The 19,091-nt window shown below is 38.1% G+C and overlaps 3 protein-coding genes across 5 annotated transcripts in view; 2 read left to right on the plus strand and 1 right to left on the minus strand.

Annotated features, from left to right (window-relative positions):
* LOC125704841 (apolipoprotein L3-like) lies at window positions 1–5,606 on the minus strand. 2 transcript variants are annotated; one of them, XM_048970963.1, is made up of 5 exons: window positions 5,463–5,606; window positions 2,812–2,855; window positions 1,825–1,849; window positions 1,643–1,682; window positions 1–1,232 (listed from the first exon to the last, which is right to left on the minus strand). In XM_048970963.1, the coding sequence occupies exons 1-5, from the start codon at window positions 5,500–5,502 to the stop codon at window positions 371–373; spliced, it is 1,011 nt and encodes a 336-aa protein (XP_048826920.1). In that variant the 5' UTR covers window positions 5,503–5,606; the 3' UTR covers window positions 1–370. The 2 variants fall into 2 exon arrangements, with proteins under 2 accessions (XP_048826920.1, XP_048826921.1); XM_048970964.1 differs by lacking the exon at window positions 5,463–5,606 and adding an exon at window positions 4,605–5,153.
* Window positions 5,582–19,091, plus strand: part of LOC125704825 (probable serine/threonine-protein kinase nek2) — a 21,959-nt gene continuing 8,449 nt past the window's right edge. Inside the window, exons 1-12 of one of the 2 annotated variants that reach the window (XM_048970902.1) lie at window positions 5,582–5,982; window positions 6,191–6,330; window positions 7,237–7,336; window positions 8,330–8,433; window positions 8,674–8,757; window positions 8,891–8,958; window positions 9,579–9,665; window positions 11,100–11,154; window positions 11,292–11,492; window positions 13,408–13,453; window positions 13,576–13,675; window positions 13,875–14,910. In XM_048970902.1, the coding sequence (XP_048826859.1) occupies window positions 6,193–6,330; window positions 7,237–7,336; window positions 8,330–8,433; window positions 8,674–8,757; window positions 8,891–8,958; window positions 9,579–9,665; window positions 11,100–11,154; window positions 11,292–11,492; window positions 13,408–13,453; window positions 13,576–13,675; window positions 13,875–14,694 (1,803 nt within the window). In that variant the 5' untranslated portion in view covers window positions 5,582–5,982; window positions 6,191–6,192 and the 3' untranslated portion in view covers window positions 14,695–14,910. Of the gene's footprint in view, window positions 5,983–6,190; window positions 6,331–7,236; window positions 7,337–8,329; window positions 8,434–8,673; window positions 8,758–8,890; window positions 8,959–9,578; window positions 9,666–11,099; window positions 11,155–11,291; window positions 11,493–13,407; window positions 13,454–13,575; window positions 13,676–13,874; window positions 14,911–19,091 lie in introns of those variants that run through there. The other variant, XM_048970903.1, reaches the window with a different exon arrangement.
* LOC125704824 (probable serine/threonine-protein kinase DDB_G0284251) overlaps window positions 15,712–19,091 on the plus strand; it is a 23,663-nt gene continuing 20,283 nt past the window's right edge. Inside the window, exons 1-3 of the mRNA XM_048970900.1 lie at window positions 15,712–17,315; window positions 17,448–17,587; window positions 18,909–19,008. Of these exons, the coding sequence (XP_048826857.1) occupies window positions 17,450–17,587; window positions 18,909–19,008 (238 nt within the window). The 5' untranslated portion in view covers window positions 15,712–17,315; window positions 17,448–17,449. The remainder of the gene's footprint in view (window positions 17,316–17,447; window positions 17,588–18,908; window positions 19,009–19,091) is intronic.

Here is a 19,091-nt window from a genome sequence, read left to right on the forward strand (position 1 = left end):
ATGGTGCTGGAAACTAAGCACCTCAAAATGAAAAGAAGTCAAAAGGAATCCAAAAACAGAGCTTATGATAGCTTAGGCATAAGGCTAGTTTGGAAAAGAGGTCGTTTTATTGAAGGAAAGTTGAGAATGTGAGGACATCAGTGCAGTCCAGTACTTTTGTATTGGCCTCATTTTCATTTCCTTATGTTTATTTCAGAATTTGGTCATCTGGTTATTTAAGACTTTTTCAATACATTTATTTACAAATTAAGAAGAACACGAAATGTCACTACAATAAAATCTACAACAAAATATTTGTAATATGTGTTAAGAATGTCATTGTGGCCTCTATTATATTTAAGCATTGCATAAAGAGTGCACATTGAGTTGATTATTGAGCTCTCTGAGCCCCACCTTCATTAAGCATATTCTTCAGTTCTTTCAGCTCATTCAGACCATCCTCTAACTGCCCGGCTGTCTTTCTGATCACTGCTATGAACTCAACTGCAGCAGACTTTTCCTTCTTTGGCGAATTAGTATTAGTTCCCCTCATGTTATGGATCTCTTTGGCATCATTAGCGATGAAATACACATCCAGAGCGATGAAGAGGCTAGAAAACACACCGGTGAAGACTCCCGCCACCTGCACAGCTCTAGATGCTTGAGCAGCTACCTTGCCCAGGTTGACCACCTGAACCAGCCGAACTATTTCAGGCACACCCCCGACCAGACTCCTTCCCAGCCGGGCTCCAACCTGCATCATATTATCGACATTCTGGGGGGATCCCCCCTCAGGTTTTTTTTTGGTGGATTTCAGCTTTTGCAGATTCTCTATGTTTTCACTGAGCTCTCTCAGACATTCAGTGATGGGCTGCATCAAGTCTTCATAGTCCTTTATAAGTTTTTCAAAGTTCTTGCGATCCATTGACTCATTAACCATTTTGGTGATGTTGGAGACACCACTAGTCACCCCTCCGGCAGTAGCTATGCCAAGTCCCACCCCAGTCACAGCCAGAGAAGCTCCAAAGGTGAAGGGGGCCAGGACTAATCCAACCACAGAGGTGACCCCTCCGATTACACTGACCACCCCCCCTGTCAAGCTGCCCACTGTGGTTCCAAAGTGAACACGCTCCAGACCATCTGCAAGCTCTCTCAAATCTTTGACTTTCTGCTCTAAGATGTCAACAGAGAACTTAAATAAAGTTAGGAATAAGGAAATGCCATGTTCTATCTGATTTTCTATTTTAAATGACCTGTAGGAAGGAAAAGAGAGGCAATGAACTTACAGATTGTGCTTTTATAAATACATCTGATATTCTTGATATCATTGGTATCATATGGTATCCGATATCTCTAATGTCACTACACACAGAAGGGCAACACGAAATTGGACATAAATTTGAACCTACAAATTTGTCTGTCTTGAAGTCAAGTTCGTTTTAATTTCATATTCATGCATGTATTTTATCATTCATTTCTAAGTGTGTAATGGTTTTTATGTGTTTTACATATTTTCCTGTGACCCTGGCCAGAATAAGTGGTAAGAAGATTGATTGGATTTTAGATATTTGGCTAATTAGCTTTTACAAATTTCCTCTGCTGGGATATATTTTTTTCTCCATCGCATTTTAATTTAAAAGCCAAATATAAGCGCTTAACTTACACCACATCTGCAAATTGCTCATCCATCCAGTCATCATAGCCTGAAAGAGGAAAAGTATGTAAAAAAAAAAACAAAAAAAAAACTGTATTTTCAATATCTAGTAATTTTACCTCAGTATAACTTGATTACTAGGCCTGTTTGGACATGGAAAACATGCTTTCTGGTTGGCAAGTTTTTATTACCTTTAACCAATATTTCATTAATCTCCTAAAGAAGAAAAAGAGAAATAATTAGTGTCTTACAATAAAATTATAGATACAGGTGAACCTGACTTAAGATGTCATGAGTGGTTTGAAAATAGTTTCAAATTACTAATGATGAAATGATTTAAAATCAATATAAGGACCCCAAAAAAGGTATCTTAAAAACTTAAACAAAAAAGATCATAAAAAAGTCATATCAATTTAAAATAGAAACATGGTAACAATACACTTGAGGTCAGGATTAATAAAGGTAATTAAATGATTTCCCTATTCGTGTGGGTGGAAATGTATGTTCAGCCTTGTTTAAGTTTCCTGTGTGGCAATAGACATGTCCTGTACGCAAAAGATAATGCAGACATCAGGATTTAGAATGAATGTTCTAAGCATTGGAAAGTTGAGTGAACACTTATAAATGAAAAGAGTACGTAACAGTGCATGTCTGACATACTATTAACCGATTGCGTGGTGATAGTATTCTAGGCTGTCCTTTAACTTTAAATGCACTAGTTAACTGTTTCATCCCCCATGAAGCAGAGCAGTATTTAATGTCCCTCGCAGAAAGAATGCCTCAAATTTTCTCAGCTGTTATAACTGCTAGAGAAGCTTACCTTTATAAATCAAAGTGACATTTTCTTGCTAATAGAGGTACTCAAATTCTGAGCATACTGTAAATTTATTTGTTAGCAAAGAATATTGAATGTATCTTTAGTAAATGTTAAGTGGGTAACAAGCAACATGTGTGCAAAAACTTTTGACTAGTAGTATACGTTATAAAAACCTTTGGAGAAGCAGAGAACTAATAATAAGGATGGAGTAAGGGACTGTGATTTGCTAACTAATAAAACATGCAACTCTCCAATCCCAGGACATCTGAGTACCACAAAGTAGAGGCTGCTGAGCACAGCAAACAAAATCTCACTAATACAGATAACATAATTAACTTAATTTTAATGATTATACACTTACGGCTTGAATATGCAGAGCAGTGGTGTCCTCCGAACTCTCCATTGCTGAAAAGTACAAGGATCCTGTGAGAGTAAGCCTAAGTACAGTACACACCTGTCATACCCTGCATTCCTTTCCCCTTGTTCTCTCCATTGTGTGGCTCTAATGAGCCACACCTGTTCCTTGTTTAATCTTGCATCTTGTTACAGCCCTCGTGTGGATCACCTCAGGTGCCTCTCGTCTGCTCCCTTGTCAGTGATATATATATATTTTTCAAATAGATAGTACCTCCCTTTCTTGAGTTCCCCCATTCAGTCATTGATGTTGCTCCCCATACATGTGTTCTCTGCTCTCGCCTGATCCTCCCTACCCTGTTTGGACCCTTCGTGGTCCAATTTCCTTTTGCCCTGTCTGAAATTTCATTTAATAAAGCCCCCTTTGGTTTTCCCCATGCCTGTCTTCGTCTCTGTCCATTTGTAAAATTTATTGTTTAATAATGTAATACTTGTTTATCCATCCATCCATCCATTTTCCAAACCGCTTATCCTACTGGGTCGTGGGGGGTCCAGAGCCTATTCCGAAAGCAATGGGCATGAGGCAGGGAACAACCCAGGATGGGAGGCCACCTTTCACACACATAATTGTATATTGTAAATGCTTGAAACACTAGTTGAAATGGAGTTGGTGGACAAAAATGTGCCAATAATTTTTGTGAAATGAATAAAAACGATGCTTACCAAATAACCATACATCCCCAAAAGCCCTGTGTCTTAATCTGTGGTATACAGCATTATTTTGGAATCTGACATTGGCAGCTCCAGTCAGCATTCGAGGCAGAGCCTTATTTAGAGAGCTTACCACAGAGGTATGTCAGTGGGATGACCCTTTCCCTAAGAATAAGCTTCAAGTATGGCAAGAATGGGAAAAATCCCTTAAAGAATTGGCTAACGCCAGGATACCAAGAACATACACCTCCATTTTTCTTAGCAGTTCTACAAGTACGGAACTGTGTATATTTTGTGATGCCTCTACACTAGCTATTGCAACTATCGCCTACCTTAAAGTTACGAATGTAGAAGGCCAGAGCGAGCTTGGATTTGTGTTTGGCAAGGCTAAGCTTGCACCACAGCTGGATGTAACTATTCCCAGACTCGAACTTTGTGCAGCTACTGGCCATCCTAAAAGTGACTAGAGGTCAGTAAATGATGGCATCACCTCATTGCATAATGTGCAATAAGCAAGTAATTGTAATGGAAGCTGTATGTCGTGGGAGAGATGAGAAGTGGTTTAAAACACCCTAAATACGTTTAGAACAACAAATGAACTTTCTTCTGTCAATTCTTGTTTTTTATATATCACAATTCCAAGCCTCCTCCTTTATCCGGGCTTGGGACGGGCAAAAGTGACCCGAAAGAGACACTCTGGTGGTACACACAGCTGTGCTGGCTCACAGAAGGAGTGGGTCATCATCATTTTGGTCAAGGTTCTCTATGCAAGATTCAGTAACTGAGGGAGCTGACTTGAATGAGTAAGCAGCTGATGTGGCAAAACGTTTTTTTTTCTCTTTTCCCACGCCTTTTTTTTTTAAATAAAGACATTCAATTCCAGGGTGGCCACTCCAAACTCACCCGCCCCACCACCGCAACCATACAAAAAAAAAAAACAAAGATAAAAAAGTTGTACACAACAGCACTGGCTATGGATCTAGCATCTCCTCCCTCCAATTCAACAAACCCCAGAAATGTTGATACGACTGTCTGCTTGGTGTCATTAAAGTACCTTATCACAATCCCCAGGTACTTAGAAACACTTACATCTGTGGACTCATCGAGGAGGAGGCTGAAACGACGCTCACCCACACCTTTAATCATTTCTGTGCACTTTGTCCTGTAAATTTTGAAGTGGGTAGCAGCAGTGGAGTCTGAGGAAGCAGCTCTACATGTTTCTCCAGTATGGTCACTCACCAGCAGAGAACAGTGTTCAGCGATAGCTAATGCCATGGTGGACTCTGCACCTGTGTAGCATCTCCAATAAATGGCTTCAACCAGCCTTTGAATTCAGGGTTTGATTCCCACTCATTTCTGTATTTCTGAGAGTACAGTCTAGACCAGGGGTCGGCAGCCTTTTTAAAGCAAAGTGCCATTTTTTGGTTTGAAATTAAATTGGTTTACCTTACTCACTTCGTCCACTGTGTGTGCGCCTCTCAAGTGACTGAGGCTGTGAGTCAAATCGGTAGTTTATTTTAGTGCAGTCATTTTTTTATACGAAAGCGTATTACTACCACGACACAATAAAAAAAAATTCTCATTATCACGTTATAATGTGAAAATATTACATTATAACGTAAAAACATCACGTTAAAACGAGAAATCGTATCATGTTATAACGTGAAAACATCACGTTTTACCGTGAAACCGTATCACGTTATACCTTGAAAATATTACGTTATAACGACAAAACCTACATATATATAATGGCTAAAATGATGACACTTTTCTTATTGATGTTTTCACGTTATCACATGATACGATTTCTCCTTTTAACGTTATGTTTTCACGTTATAATGTAATATTTTCACGTTATACCGTGATAGTGTGAATACTTTCTTGTTATGTCGTGGCAGTAATACGCTTCCGCAATTTTAGACGTAGAACAGTTTAAATTTACCTCACCCTGACTAGCCAGTGGCGGTTTCACGCATGCGCAATTCATTTGCAGTCTGGACGCGAAGGGATGAACATTTCCTGCTCTGGCTGCGGGAGGACTGTCCGCCTGTGAGTGCTTTGGGACGGTACAGCAGCCCACGGCAGCAATCGCTGATCGGTGAGAAGAGTGAAAACGATACGTGCTTTCCCGTCAGAGTCTCCAAAAGTGTCCAATAACCCCAGAAAAAGTCGCTAGATTTGTCGCTAGTCGCTTTTTTGAAAACGAGTCGCTAGAGGAGTCTAAGAACTAAGACAAAGTCCCTAAGTTAGTAACACTGCAATAAAGCACCCTGTTATTCCAGTCTGTTCACGTGTTCGAATCACATGACAGAACACTTCCTTGTAATCAAGTCAGAAACGCCCAACACTTCCTTAAAATCATGTGTAATAACGAAAGTTAATATTTATACTGGGAGTGTGAGCGTTGTTAGTCATTTAAGGAATAGGGAATAAATCGTTGAATAGAATCATTAATGACTGAACTTGAGTAAGTATTCTGTTTTCTTTCATTTTTTCGAAATGTTTTGATTTTGTTTTGGTTATTGTTATATTTTTAATGTTTTTAAATCTGGAAATAACCGAAGAACAAAATATAACATTGTATTATTATATTAAGAACCATCAAATATTTTCTATAAATTAACATTAAGCTAAAACGAATTTTTTGAAGATTAAGACTTTTTTCTTCACTGCAGGAATGGGTAATCAACAAAGTCTTCTGACAGAGAAGGGCTACTCTTTACTGCAAGAGACTGAAAACGAAAGTACTGGGAAAGCAGCTCTGGTGAATAAAGATGGCAATAAATACATCATCAGAACTATTAACATGACAAATGTAAGTCTCTGCTATGTATGTTGCATGTGTGAAGTGCATTCCATAAAAAAGAAAATGATGGATATTATATATACAGTCTCCTAAACAATTATTGGCAACCTTGGTAAACATGAGTAAAAGGATTATAAGAAATGCACTGACAAAATAATAAATATACAATATTTAATTGAAGTAAATTCTTTGTAAAGGTTTTCATGTTTTTTGTATATCTGTATTGTTCATTTTTGATAATATAAAAAAAATTCTCAGAATTTCGTGATCTGTTAGCATGGAGATGGTGTCTGATGGTGGTTTTGGTGACCCTGATATGCAACTTTTTCCTGTAATTCTCTAAAAGTGATTTTTGCCGATTTTGTTTGCCTCTCTTACGATGCTCCTCACTGTGCATGGAGGCAGAATAAGCTTGGGTCCTCTTTAAGGCAAGTTCCAGTTGATTTGAACTTTTAAATTATCGTCTTAACAATAGAAATGGGCATGTTCAGGCAGTAGCTATCTTTATAACTATTGCCTGACTTATGAAGATCAACGTACTTCTCCCTCATTTGGTTTGATCTTTCTCATATTGATGAATAATGGAATTTGGCCTCTGAGTTACGTCATATTTATACCTCAGTGAAAAAAGAAGTCATGGATTACAGCCTGAAAGTTCCTACACAATCAGAACAATAATTGTGGTACGCCACTATTTATTGAGGAAGGATTTTTTTCCCCACTCAGAATAAATTAACTTCGGTTAAAGGTTGCATTTTTGTAATTTATTCAGTGTGAGATTAAGGTAATTCACAAAAATGTGAATTTCTTTTAACACTTTTTGCTGAGATTTAGCAGGGGTACAAATAATTGTGGAGGGGACTGTATCCTTTAGTTCATCTCACTGATGATGAATTTCATAATCGATTTGTTTAGATGGATGATGAAATCAAGCAGAGAACACAGAGGGAAGTGGCCAGTCTGGCAGACATGGACCATCCTCACATTGTCCGCTATGTGGAGTCCTTTACTGACGGTACAGATGCAGATTTGTTGGTTGAACCTTCTTACAGTGAATCTCTTGTTCCATTACATCCTAAAAGTGTTTTATTGGATTTTGATTCTGATCTAGAGACTGGGGACACATTTCCATTTATATGATGCTTTTATCATAAGCAACTTAGAATTATGGTCTCTGAGATTTGAACTTATGATCCCTAGATCGTTAGCACAATACTGTATTTTTTGAGCCACACGAGTTATACTTTAAAACATCCTGAATTCATTGTCATGCTCATGGAACCAGGTGCTTTATCCTGCTGGAATTAGCGGGAGATGGGTAAAGGGTGGTCATAAAGTTTTGCACATGGTCACCACCAATGCTCATGCATGCTGTGGCATTTAAATGGTCCTTCGTTGGTATTAGCGGGGCCAATGAATGCCAAGAATACATTCTCCACAAGCATTCTTTAACTGTTCAGTTTCCGTTTAGCCTCCATTTGACAGAATATATGCTGTTTTGTTCATTCACATCAAAGTGTAATCAGTGCACTCACTGATGTTTTTCTGCTTTTGTAAAGAGTGGTTGTTTGAGTTCCTGTAGCACTTTCATGTCATCTAGAGCCAGTCTAGTCATTCTCCTCTGACTCCTCTCATTAACAAAGCAGTTCTATCCCCAGAACTGCCTCACTTGATTTTTTTTTCTTTTTTGTGTCATTTTGACTAAACTCTAGAGATTGTAGTCTGTGAAAATCGCAGAAGTATTTAAACCTCCCACCATGCAACGGTCAAAGTTACTTAGATGTTTGATCTTATTATTAATTGAAACTCTTGATTTTTACACATTGAGCTGCCACATGATTGGCAGATTAGATACGTACATGTATGTGCTGGTATACAAGTGTTACTAATAATAATTGGGTAGTGTATCTTGAATTGTTAAAGATTTTTTGCAATAGTATCCAAGTGTGCTTTAATTTAACTTAGTTTATCTATTAATTTGTGAATAAAAGACATATTTCCTTTATAGAGAACAGCAGCTGCAACATAGCAATGGATTATTGTGAAGGGGGAGATCTCTCTGAAAAGATTAAGTCCAAAAAAACAGAAGGCACTCCATTCTCAGAAGACCAGGTAACCTATCAACAGTTTTCAAGTAAAATATAGTATAATCAATCTCAAAAGGTTCAACACATACAGCAAAAAACTATAAGAAATTACACCTGTACAGGTATTCTTGTCCTATGTATTAGGTAAAATATTTGCATGATACATTTACTATTTGTTTATGCTTTATAACATATGCGGAAGATAAACATAATTTCAATATATATTTGTACCTTTACACTGCCTGCATTTGTGTTTGTGTTTCAGATCCTGGACTGGTTTGTGCAGATTTGCTTGGCCCTGAAACATGTGCATGACAGGAGTATTGTACACAGAGACATAAAGCCTCAGGTAGACATGACGTGTATTTTACCATTCAGATGATGTTAGAACCTTTTGTAGTTTGAGAACTGTTTTAAGCAAAATAAAAATGCTTTAACCACAATATCATTGGTATTATTATTTATTTACATACATGTATTAGTGTCTCTTTTTGACCGAAGAAGAAACCATCAAGCTGGGAGACTTTGGAGTTTCAAAAATCCTAAGCAGGTAGTGTATTCAAAATTGCTTATGTGATTAGGGCACCTTAGTAGAGTAAAGCAAATTGGTAACATTCTGCTGAGGCCAGGAAGAAAAATAATCAAAACCTTTTTCCCCATTGGGAAAATGCCTGGATGGAAAAACCATGTCTGCCTCACACTGAAATAACGGTAGTGTGGTGGCACAGTGGTTAGCACTGTTGCCTCATACCTCTGGGACCAGGGCTCCATGGATGGGTTGGTGCCCCATGCTGGGTTGTTCCCTGCCTTGTGCCCGTAGCCTCCAGGATAGGCTCTGGACCCCCGTGACCCTGAATAGGATAAGCGGTTACAGAAAATGCAAAGATAACATTGAAGTATTCACTTCATTCACCTGTCTATTTGGAACGATCATTATTCAATGCAGGGTCTCTGTGACTCTGGAGATTTTCCCAGGAGGTATGTGTCACAAGGCGGACTATGGATGGGATGATATTAACATGTAGCTAGTGCAAACATTTTAAAAGTAAAACTTTTAATCTCAAGGCAAGGTAATTTGCTGTATAATTTGGCCAACACAGCAGTACTTGTTACTCAAATAACAGTGTGAATTGTACCAAGTTGTAGTGATATGTTATTATTTTATTCCAGGAAAGATGAATATGCAAAAACCAAGTTAGGAATGCCTATTTATATCGCTCCGGAGGTATGGAAAGACAAATGTTTTGACAACAAAAGGTATTGTATCTATAATTTTTATGTACTACAGTAGTGTGATATATAGCTATATACATATATATTAATGCTGGGCAGTATGACCAAAATGTTTTATTATGGTATTTCTTAGGATTCTGGCATTTCCACGCACTTTTTTATCAGTGATAAAAATATCACGGTATTTTTATTTATTTATTTATTTATTTATTTAAATTTAAGTTCACTCTTATCGTGGCAGCAAGCGTTTACATCAGTAAAATACATTTATGAATTTTTTAAAAAGGTGTGTTATAAAAATAATTTACATTTAACTTGATAATATAATTGACATATTTTATTAGAATATTACTGTATATTCAGCTCTATAGTGACATATTTTATGGATTGTAACCATGTTCTTAGCTCGATATGAATTGTTTCACTGACATGTTTTATTAGCGTATTAATGTATATTTAGCTAGATAGTTACATATTTTATTGATTATAACTATTTTAGCTTGATAACATCCAGTTTGTTTAACTGGCATGATTTTAAGAATTACTACCATGATAAACCGATAATGTTACAGATTTTGCTTGATTGATATGGATTTAATTACAGATTAATTAAATTATAAATAATCCAAATTTTAGGCAGTAGTTCAAAACACTATAATGCTGAACATTTATATATGGAGAATTGTTGAGTTACAAAGTTATAACTTTTAGCAAGTTGGGTTCCCACAGTTAACATAGGTCCCCGGTCAATACACTCTGCACAGCGATCCATAGCACTTAAAGTAGCGAACAATATTATATAATTTGCTGCCTATTGAAGAATTACAGCTATTGTTTCAGCTATGCTACGACATGGCGGTATATGAAAAACTGAAACTGTACAGGGAACTAAAACCAGCATACCGGATGAAGCGGTATAACGCCCAGCACTAATATATATATATGTGTGCTGTATGTTTCCCAGAGTCGTGTATGTTGAATAAACCTTTTTCCACAATATTTATATTTAAATTGTTTTTTTGCCTTTACCAAATAAAAAAAATTCCCTGTTAATATAAGTTCTTGGGAGTTGATTCATCATATAACACCAAGCAAGGAATTTAACCAACCCTAATGCAGTGTTTTTGACATCATAAATATTTGCTGGTCTAAATTTCACACAACTGGAAAGTCATACTGCGACCTTAGATATCTAGTTAACGCTGCGAGTTAACGCTGACATTAAAAACATTAAGATACTTTATCTTGGCAACTTACGAGGTCATGATCTGCAAAATTGTTTTGCTCGAAACACATTGACAATTAATGATAATGGCTTACAATTTTACATATATCACTAAAATAAACTATTGTTATACACTTTCTTTGCAGAAATAGTAAAGTAGTTAACCAACAAAAAAGGGTCTGTCACTGACAGTCGCATATTGCACTGACTAAACTTATCTTTGTCATCATCAGTGATATCTGGGCTTTGGGCTGTGTGCTGTATGAACTCTGCACACTTGAATTTGCTGTGAGTATTACATATTATTTTGTGATACTATCAGCTTAAAATTAATTTGGTAAGTCAAATAGCAATAAAACCTCCATGTTGCCAGTTGTGTTACTGAAATGCATACTAGATATCTTAAATCTTCCATTTCGTTATAGTTTTCACTACAGGAAAATCTGCTCTTCCTGTTTGAGTTATGGAACAGTCCCACTCCACATCTTTCTGAGAAGTTCTCAGCTGAGCTGCGCCATCTGGTGGATGAACTCCTTCATAAGGACCCGGCACGCAGACCCACCATTGACGGGATACTAAAGAAAGCATTCTTAGTCGATAGGATACCCAAACAGCTCTTACTAATGGTGAATTTATCTCAATATAGTCAAAGTAAAAATTTTGTGAACCCCTTGGAATTTACTATATTCATGTGTAATTCCCATATAAAACATGGTCATATCTCCATGTAAGTCACACTAATGAACTAACACAGCCTCTTAAAACTAAAGACACACATATTTTCAGAGAATTTTTGATCATATTGGATAATTCATTCAAAATGTGAAACTTAAGGTTGGTAAACGTAAGTGAACCCTAAGCTAATGACTTTTTAAAAAGCTCATTGCAGTCAGAATTTTGCAAACCTGGAGTCCATTTAATGAAAAGAGGTCAGAGGTGTGGCCTAGAATTACGTTGATTGATGAAAAACACTGAAAAGTTTGAGTTTGAGCTTCTGAAAAGAAGCGTATCCAGATCGGAATCATGCCTCACACAACAGAGCTACGATCAAAAATGATTCATTTACATAAGGCTGGAAAGGGTTACAAAGCCATCTCAGATATTTTAGATATTCATCAGTCTACTGTTAGGCAAGTTGTCTATAAATGGAGACAGTTCGGTATTATGGCTACTCTGCCTAGAAGTGGGTTCCCCACCAAGACGTCCCCAAGAGCTCAATGCAAAGTCATCAATGAGGTAAAGAAGAACCCTAGAGTGACAGCGAAAGACATGAGGAAGTCATTAGAACTGGTTAACGTCTCTGTTCATGATTCAACAATACGCAACAGAACGAACAAGAAAGGAGTCCATGGCAGGACACCAAGAAGGAAGCCACTGCTGTCAAAGAGAACATTGCTACATACCTGAAGTTTGCAATAGAGCACTTGGACACTCCACAATGGTCCTGGGAAAATGTTTTCTGGAGAGATGAAACCAAAATTGAACTATTTGGGAGGAACAAGCAGATATTCATTTGGTGTAAAAAGGGCACCTGCATATAAACATCAAAACATCCCTACAGTAAAGTATGATAAAGGGAACATCGTGATTTGGGCCTGCTTTGCTATATCAGGGCCTGGACAGCTTGCCATCATTGAGGGGAAATGAATTCATAAGTTTATCAATAAATTATCCAGGATAATGTGAAGGTGTCTGGCCCTGAACTGAAGCTCAGAAAAGGCTGTGTGATGGAACAGGACAATGACCCCAAATATCGCGGCAAATTCACAACACAATGGTTTCAGAAGAACGAAATCCACCTTTGGAGTTGCCCAGTCAGAGCCCAGATCTCAGTGCTATTGAGATGCTGTGGAATGACTTGCAGAGAGCCATACACAGAAGATAACCAAAGAAATTGGAAGAGTTAAGTCCATTCTGCAGGGAAGAATGGGCTAATATTCCCCCTGCATGATGTGCAGGTCTGACCTGCAGTTACAGGAAGTGCCTGGTTGTGGTCATTGCTGCCAAAGGAGGGTCAAGCAGTTATTAAATCCAAAGGTTCACTTACTTTTTCCACTAGCACTGTGAACATTGAATATGTTTGTATAATAAAGACATGAAAGAGTAGAATTTTTTGTGTATTATTGGCGTAAGCTCATTGTGTATATCAGCACCTGTGACTTATATGAAGATCAGATCACTCTTCATGACCAATTCATGCAGAAAACCAGATAAGTCCAAAGGGTTCACATACTTTTTACTTTCACTGTTATTGATACTGTTATTAAATGAGTATATTTAATGTTACTGCACAACTATTATACTCTGCAGTTTTAGTGGAGATATTTTTAGGCAAATAAAAAGCCTAAAAATAAGTGTGGCACATTGTGAATGAACTAAAAAAATCTATTTGCTAGAATTTTACACTGTTGTTTACATGATCTCTGTTTTCTGTAGTGATTTTAATTTTATACTCAAACAGAAGAAAAAAGTTAATATTTACCATTACATTTATGCTGCAGATATTACACAAATATATTTGTTACTTTTTGCGTTGTTAAGGAAGAAGTCTTAATGGTTCCTGGACCTATTTCACTAGAGGATCCAGGTAAACTTTGTGAAGCTTATATCCTGAAATTCATTAGTATTTTTTGCATTTTTATATCTGCTTTTGAAGAATTATATTCATAACCAATAAGTCATTCGTAACAGACTATGTTTGTTCTTCAGGTAATCGTGACTTGAAAAACTGGAAAGTGCCCAGTGATCGTGACGAGGATAAGCGGTCAAAAGATGGACAGATGGATAATCATGAAATTCCCTTCGACAGGTAAACATGACGATAAGTTACTTCACTGTTTTGGTTCAATGTTTTTTTGTACTTTTTTAACAGAAGAAGTCAGGTATATAGCGTGCAAATTGAGATTAAACTCATTATTTTAAATGCTCTAGGCTTCAAATTCATGCTATATAATTTACTATGGATTTTTAAAACCCTGCACTGATATTGATCTTTTTAATTTTGCCAGAAATCTGAGTAATATGATGTTTCAACTCAACCAAGATATTGAAGCATTTAAAAATCTCTATGACCGAGATGCTGGTGATATCCAGAATCTAGTGAAGAAGCTGGAGACGACTGCAGATGGTCTGGAACGCGTCCACTTCCGTACCACCGTAGGGAGCCTGACGGGGGGGGTGGTAGGTGCTGCAGGGGGGGTCACCTCCTTAGTTGGGCTCATTCTGGCACCCTTCACTCTGGGAGCCTCTCTGATTGTCACTGGTGTGGGGATTGGTGTTGCTGTAGCTGGAGGGGTAACTAGCGCCGTCTCTAACGTCACCAACATGGTGAACCAGTCAATGGACCGTAAGACTATTGAGGAAACCATCAGTGAATACCGGGACAAGATGGAACCCATCCTAATGAGTGTGGAAGACATCATCACAGGCATTCATACCGTAAAGGAGCATGAGAGCTACACAAATGTTGCTAATATGGCACAGGCTGCATTTAGAGCAGGGAGGGGCCTGGGTGGCATTGCTGAGCTTGTCCGTCTGACGCAGGTGATTAACGTCGGTAAGGTGGCTGCTCAAGCAGCCAGAGCTGTACGGGTGGCAGAGGCCTTCACAGGGGTGCTGTCTGCTCTCTTCATTGCCCTCGATGTCTATTTCATTGTTAAGGATGCCAAAGAGATCCACAACATAAGACAAGGATCTCAACAGCAAGATGAAATAAAATCAGCCACAATGAAGCTTGTAGCTAATATCAGGGAGATGGTTTCTCAATTTATGGAGAAGCTGGGTGAGCTGGAATGCATACGGGCAGAATTCAAGGTCTTGGAGATTTGATCTCGGGATATATTTTTTACATGTATATTTTCAAAAGGATAGCCATAATCCAGTTTGATATTGCATTATTTTCTGTAAATCATGTAAAACAATGTCATATAAAGTATATTTTACTAATAAAGTAACTAGTCAGAAATTTCCTATTGTACTCTGTAAATACATTTCATTCTGGTAATCTACCTATGCCATTTTATTAAATGATTTGTGTGGCCAGTGTATGGTATTTGTGTGTGAATATACCTTTTCAGATAGTTAAAATTTCACAACTGTTAAGGTAGTCGATACACTCATTCCCGTTTTCTGCATATGGCCTCAAATTGTCCATTCAATTATCCAGTAAAATGAAGTAAAAGGGAAAAAAAACAGGGTCTACAATCTATTACTCTTACAAAAAGCAACCCATCCTTTTAAATTCACTCACTACAAATTTTTTATGTACATGTAGCATTTTGCACGTTGCTGTAGATCACAATTAGGAAAATTGAGTCAGAAGAGAAGTAAGGAGCACGTACTGAGTACAGTGCATTGGCACCAGACGACAAACCACCTCAGAGATGAGCCATGTGGCGATACCTCAGCCCCACACTGGTCTGAATGGTCCAAATCTTGGGGGAGTTTATTTGTTCATAAGAAATAGCTCTAAAGCGATCAAATAACTTTAGTAAAGAACAGCTATGAATTATCTGTTAGCAACAATCCTGACTCACTAATGTTTTTGATACCAGACTAGTTTACCTGCTACATATCAGTACTTTACAAGGGGTAGTGCCAACCTAATTAGTTCTATAACACATTGTCAGGGTACAATACTGGGCTTCTGGGAATGTAACACGAGCTCTAACAGGAAAAGGATACTAGACAGATGTTATGTAAGATAAAGCAGTGAGGTCTGACTTTCACTTTCTGTTACGTCTGGGAAAGCAACACGTGTTTTATGGGAAAAGGGGACCAAACAGGCACCATGTAAGATAAGTAGCAGAGTGTCGTGATTACTGTGACTTTCCGTTTCTCTTACATGCTCTCTTTCACACAGACTCTTTGTATTTTTCTGCAGAGGAGAGCTTGGAGTAAACCACAGGTCTGCCCATCTGATCATTCAAATGAGTTTGAACTGTATTTGAGAAACTGTGTTTACCTTATAGTGACTAAGCTGACAAAGGAATAATATGGACTGTTAAACTTCAAAATTATTGACCAATTTACTGTACTGTAAGTGTTTCCATTTGGATATATAGACACAGGTGCTGCATCCTGACCCCGCCCCGATACAGACATACACCATGCACCCGTCTCCAAAGCTCAAATGAAGCATGCAGCTGCTGCAGCTCAGCTTTTTATTTTTTTCCCCATCTTATTTTGGTTTTTGAGGTTAACTTTAAACTGCTTGTCAGTCATAAACACTCAGCATTGTGCATATCAAACACTGCAGCTAATGTGATAATGGCATTAGCAAATGAACTTAACATCTTATATGTGCACTTTGAAGAAAACATATAAAAAACATGTAACAGTATTACAGAGAAGTCAACTGCAGAACTGGAGAAGCGGATCACCGATGGAAGATGCTACTGGAAATGTCTCCAGAACCCCTGCAACAACTGTGGTGGCAGTCACTTCCATGACCTCCATGGTATCTCCTACAGTCACACCACCATCCCTCTACTAGGTGCCTCAGAGAGAGAATTTACTTAACACCTTCCATCGCATCTGGCGAGTGTTCCTGACAGTGGTCCTAGTCCTGTAACCGTAACTTCAAGTCACTGGAGTCATTTGCAATACTGGATGATGGAATGCAGTAGACTACTAACTACTCCTAACTAACTCATTAAACACCAGTTTAATAGTGAATGTGAGGTCTTCACCCTCCCTATTATGCGACCAGATATCATCCACCTTAATGGATCCAAGGTCAACTCTGAAATCTTCCCCAAAAGCAGCCATCGAAAGCACTACCAAGTACAAGGAGCATTCACTGCTTCATGTCTGGACTTGGTGGAACAGACATACCCAGTGCAGGCACTTCAGAGATGGTACACCCATCCACAAGGTGTCCCACTGTAGCCATTCACCAGTGTATCCCCACTGGTGTTAACAGGGTCAGATCCCATTCACCCCATCACAGCTATGAATTATCTGTTAGCAACAATCCTGACTCACTAATGTTTATGATACCAGACTAGTTTAGCTGCTACATATCAGTACTTTACAAGGAGTAGTGCCAACCTAATTAGTTCAGTAACACGTTGTCAGGGTACAATACTGGGCTCCTGGGAATGAAACACTAACTCTAACAGGAAAAGGATACTAGACAGATGTTATGTAAGATAAAGCTGTGAAGCCTGACTTTCACTTTCTGTTACGTCTGGGAAAGCAACACGTGTTTTATGGGAAAAGGGGACCAAACAGGCACCATGTAAGATAAGTAGCAGAGTCTTGTGATTACTGTGACTTTAAGTTTTTCTTACATGCTCTTACATTAATTACTGGCGAAGTTCAACACGGTAGTTAAACAACTCAGTTCAGTATAAACTGTATTAGTTTAGTAAGACATTGGACCATTGTTGACTATTTAGGGAAAAGGGAATAGAACCTTGGCTGAAGTAATTACTAACTGATCTTGGGTAAGTATTATATTTGACTTTCCTAAAACGTTTGATTACTCTTGTTAGGAATGTTAGGAATATCCATGCTTATTAACATCATGGATTCTCAAAAAAAATAAGATAAAGAGAAATTTTACTTTTTTTATGCAGATATGGGGAGTGAACAAAGTCTTCTGACGGAGCATGGCTACACATTTCTGAAAGAAGTTGGAATCAAAAATACTGGGACTGCAGCTCTGGTGAATAAAAATGAGAGAAAGTACATCGTCAAGACTATTAGCATGACAAACGTAAGTCTGTTCTACTTATTAAGAAAACTTTTCTCAGAAAATGTGTTGTGTGCAATAATACCTGTCGACATTTAAACCTTTTTTTTGTTAGGTGATTTAACAAAAACAAGGGAATCTTCTACAGTTTTTCATGTAGTTTCAGAATATGGCTTCCAATTTGCTGCCACATGTCTGGTTTTGTCACAATTTACAATTAAAGTTCAACATAAATTATAGCAAATGTTACATTAAAGAAACAGTTAATCATGTCTTTGCTGGTCACTCAGCACTGCGAAACGGTGTGATTTTCTTTTGTATGAAGCATCAGGAATTTGTCTGTACTGTACATGCTCCAGAAATAATCAAGTATCACATTTACATTCCAACGTCCTTGGTATCTTCACTGCATTTCACTAATATCTTGGTGAAATCTCTCACCTTGCTCCTCACTATATTCACCCAAATTTTCAGGAAAGTAATCAAGGTGCGAGTGTAAGAAATGCATCTTGACATTCATTCTATATCCAAGATCTTGAAAACAACCATATCATATGCTTGACGTGAACCTCATAGTCAGATGACTTCTTGTTTCCGAGAATTTCATCAGCGACTTTACGGAATTCTTCCCAGGTTTGCCTCTCCACTGTCACCATTTTGGCTGCAAATACACTGTCCTTCAGCAACCTTCTTATCTGTGGTCCGTCCTTCCGGTACTGAGTGACAGTACCGGAAAGCGGACCACAGTTCTGCATACAAAGGTCGGTGTCAGTGGACCGGCAGCAGCATACCTGTAAGTTTACTTAACTGCAAGCTGCCTGTAAACCCTGCTGACTAGTTCGTACAAAAAGGTTGCACATGTTATGACAGGTTTCTGGTGATTTTATATGACTGGTATCAAAATTACATCATTAGGTTTACAATGAAAAAAGTCAAAATCACAGAAAAATCAGACGTGTTGGAGCAAAACTAAATGTATTAAAAATGGTTGTTTATGAAGAGTGTTTGAAAAATGTCATTTGATGTTATTCACCAAATTTGATGTCGGCTAGTCTAACATAGCTGTGGGCAGTGGTGGCTTAATGGTTAGAGAAGTACACTCATAATTGAAAGATTGCTAGTTTGAATCCCGTACCAGCAAGGCACCACTGAGGTACCCTGAGCAAGGTACCACCCCCAAGCACTGCTCCCCGGGGGCTGAACTAGCTGCCCCCTGCTATGTCACTACGTCACATATGGGTTAAATGCAGAGGACGCATTTCATTGTTGTGCACTGTGTGCTGTGGTGTGTCAACGATGACCGCTGATCACTAAATTCTCTCATTCAATTTACTGTTTGATTTAGATGGACGATGAAATCAAGCAGAGAACACAGAGGGAAGTGGCCAGTCTGGCAGACATGGACCATCCTCACATTGTCCGCTATATGGAGTCCTTTACTGACGGTACAGCCGCTGGGTGTTTGAATAAATGTGAAGTGACCAGCTTTGAACACATTAGAATAACTGGTTTGCTAATATATTAATGT

Source organism: Brienomyrus brachyistius, chromosome 12, assembly GCF_023856365.1.
Source record: "Brienomyrus brachyistius isolate T26 chromosome 12, BBRACH_0.4, whole genome shotgun sequence".
NCBI classification, from domain to species: domain Eukaryota; kingdom Metazoa; phylum Chordata; class Actinopteri; order Osteoglossiformes; family Mormyridae; genus Brienomyrus; species Brienomyrus brachyistius.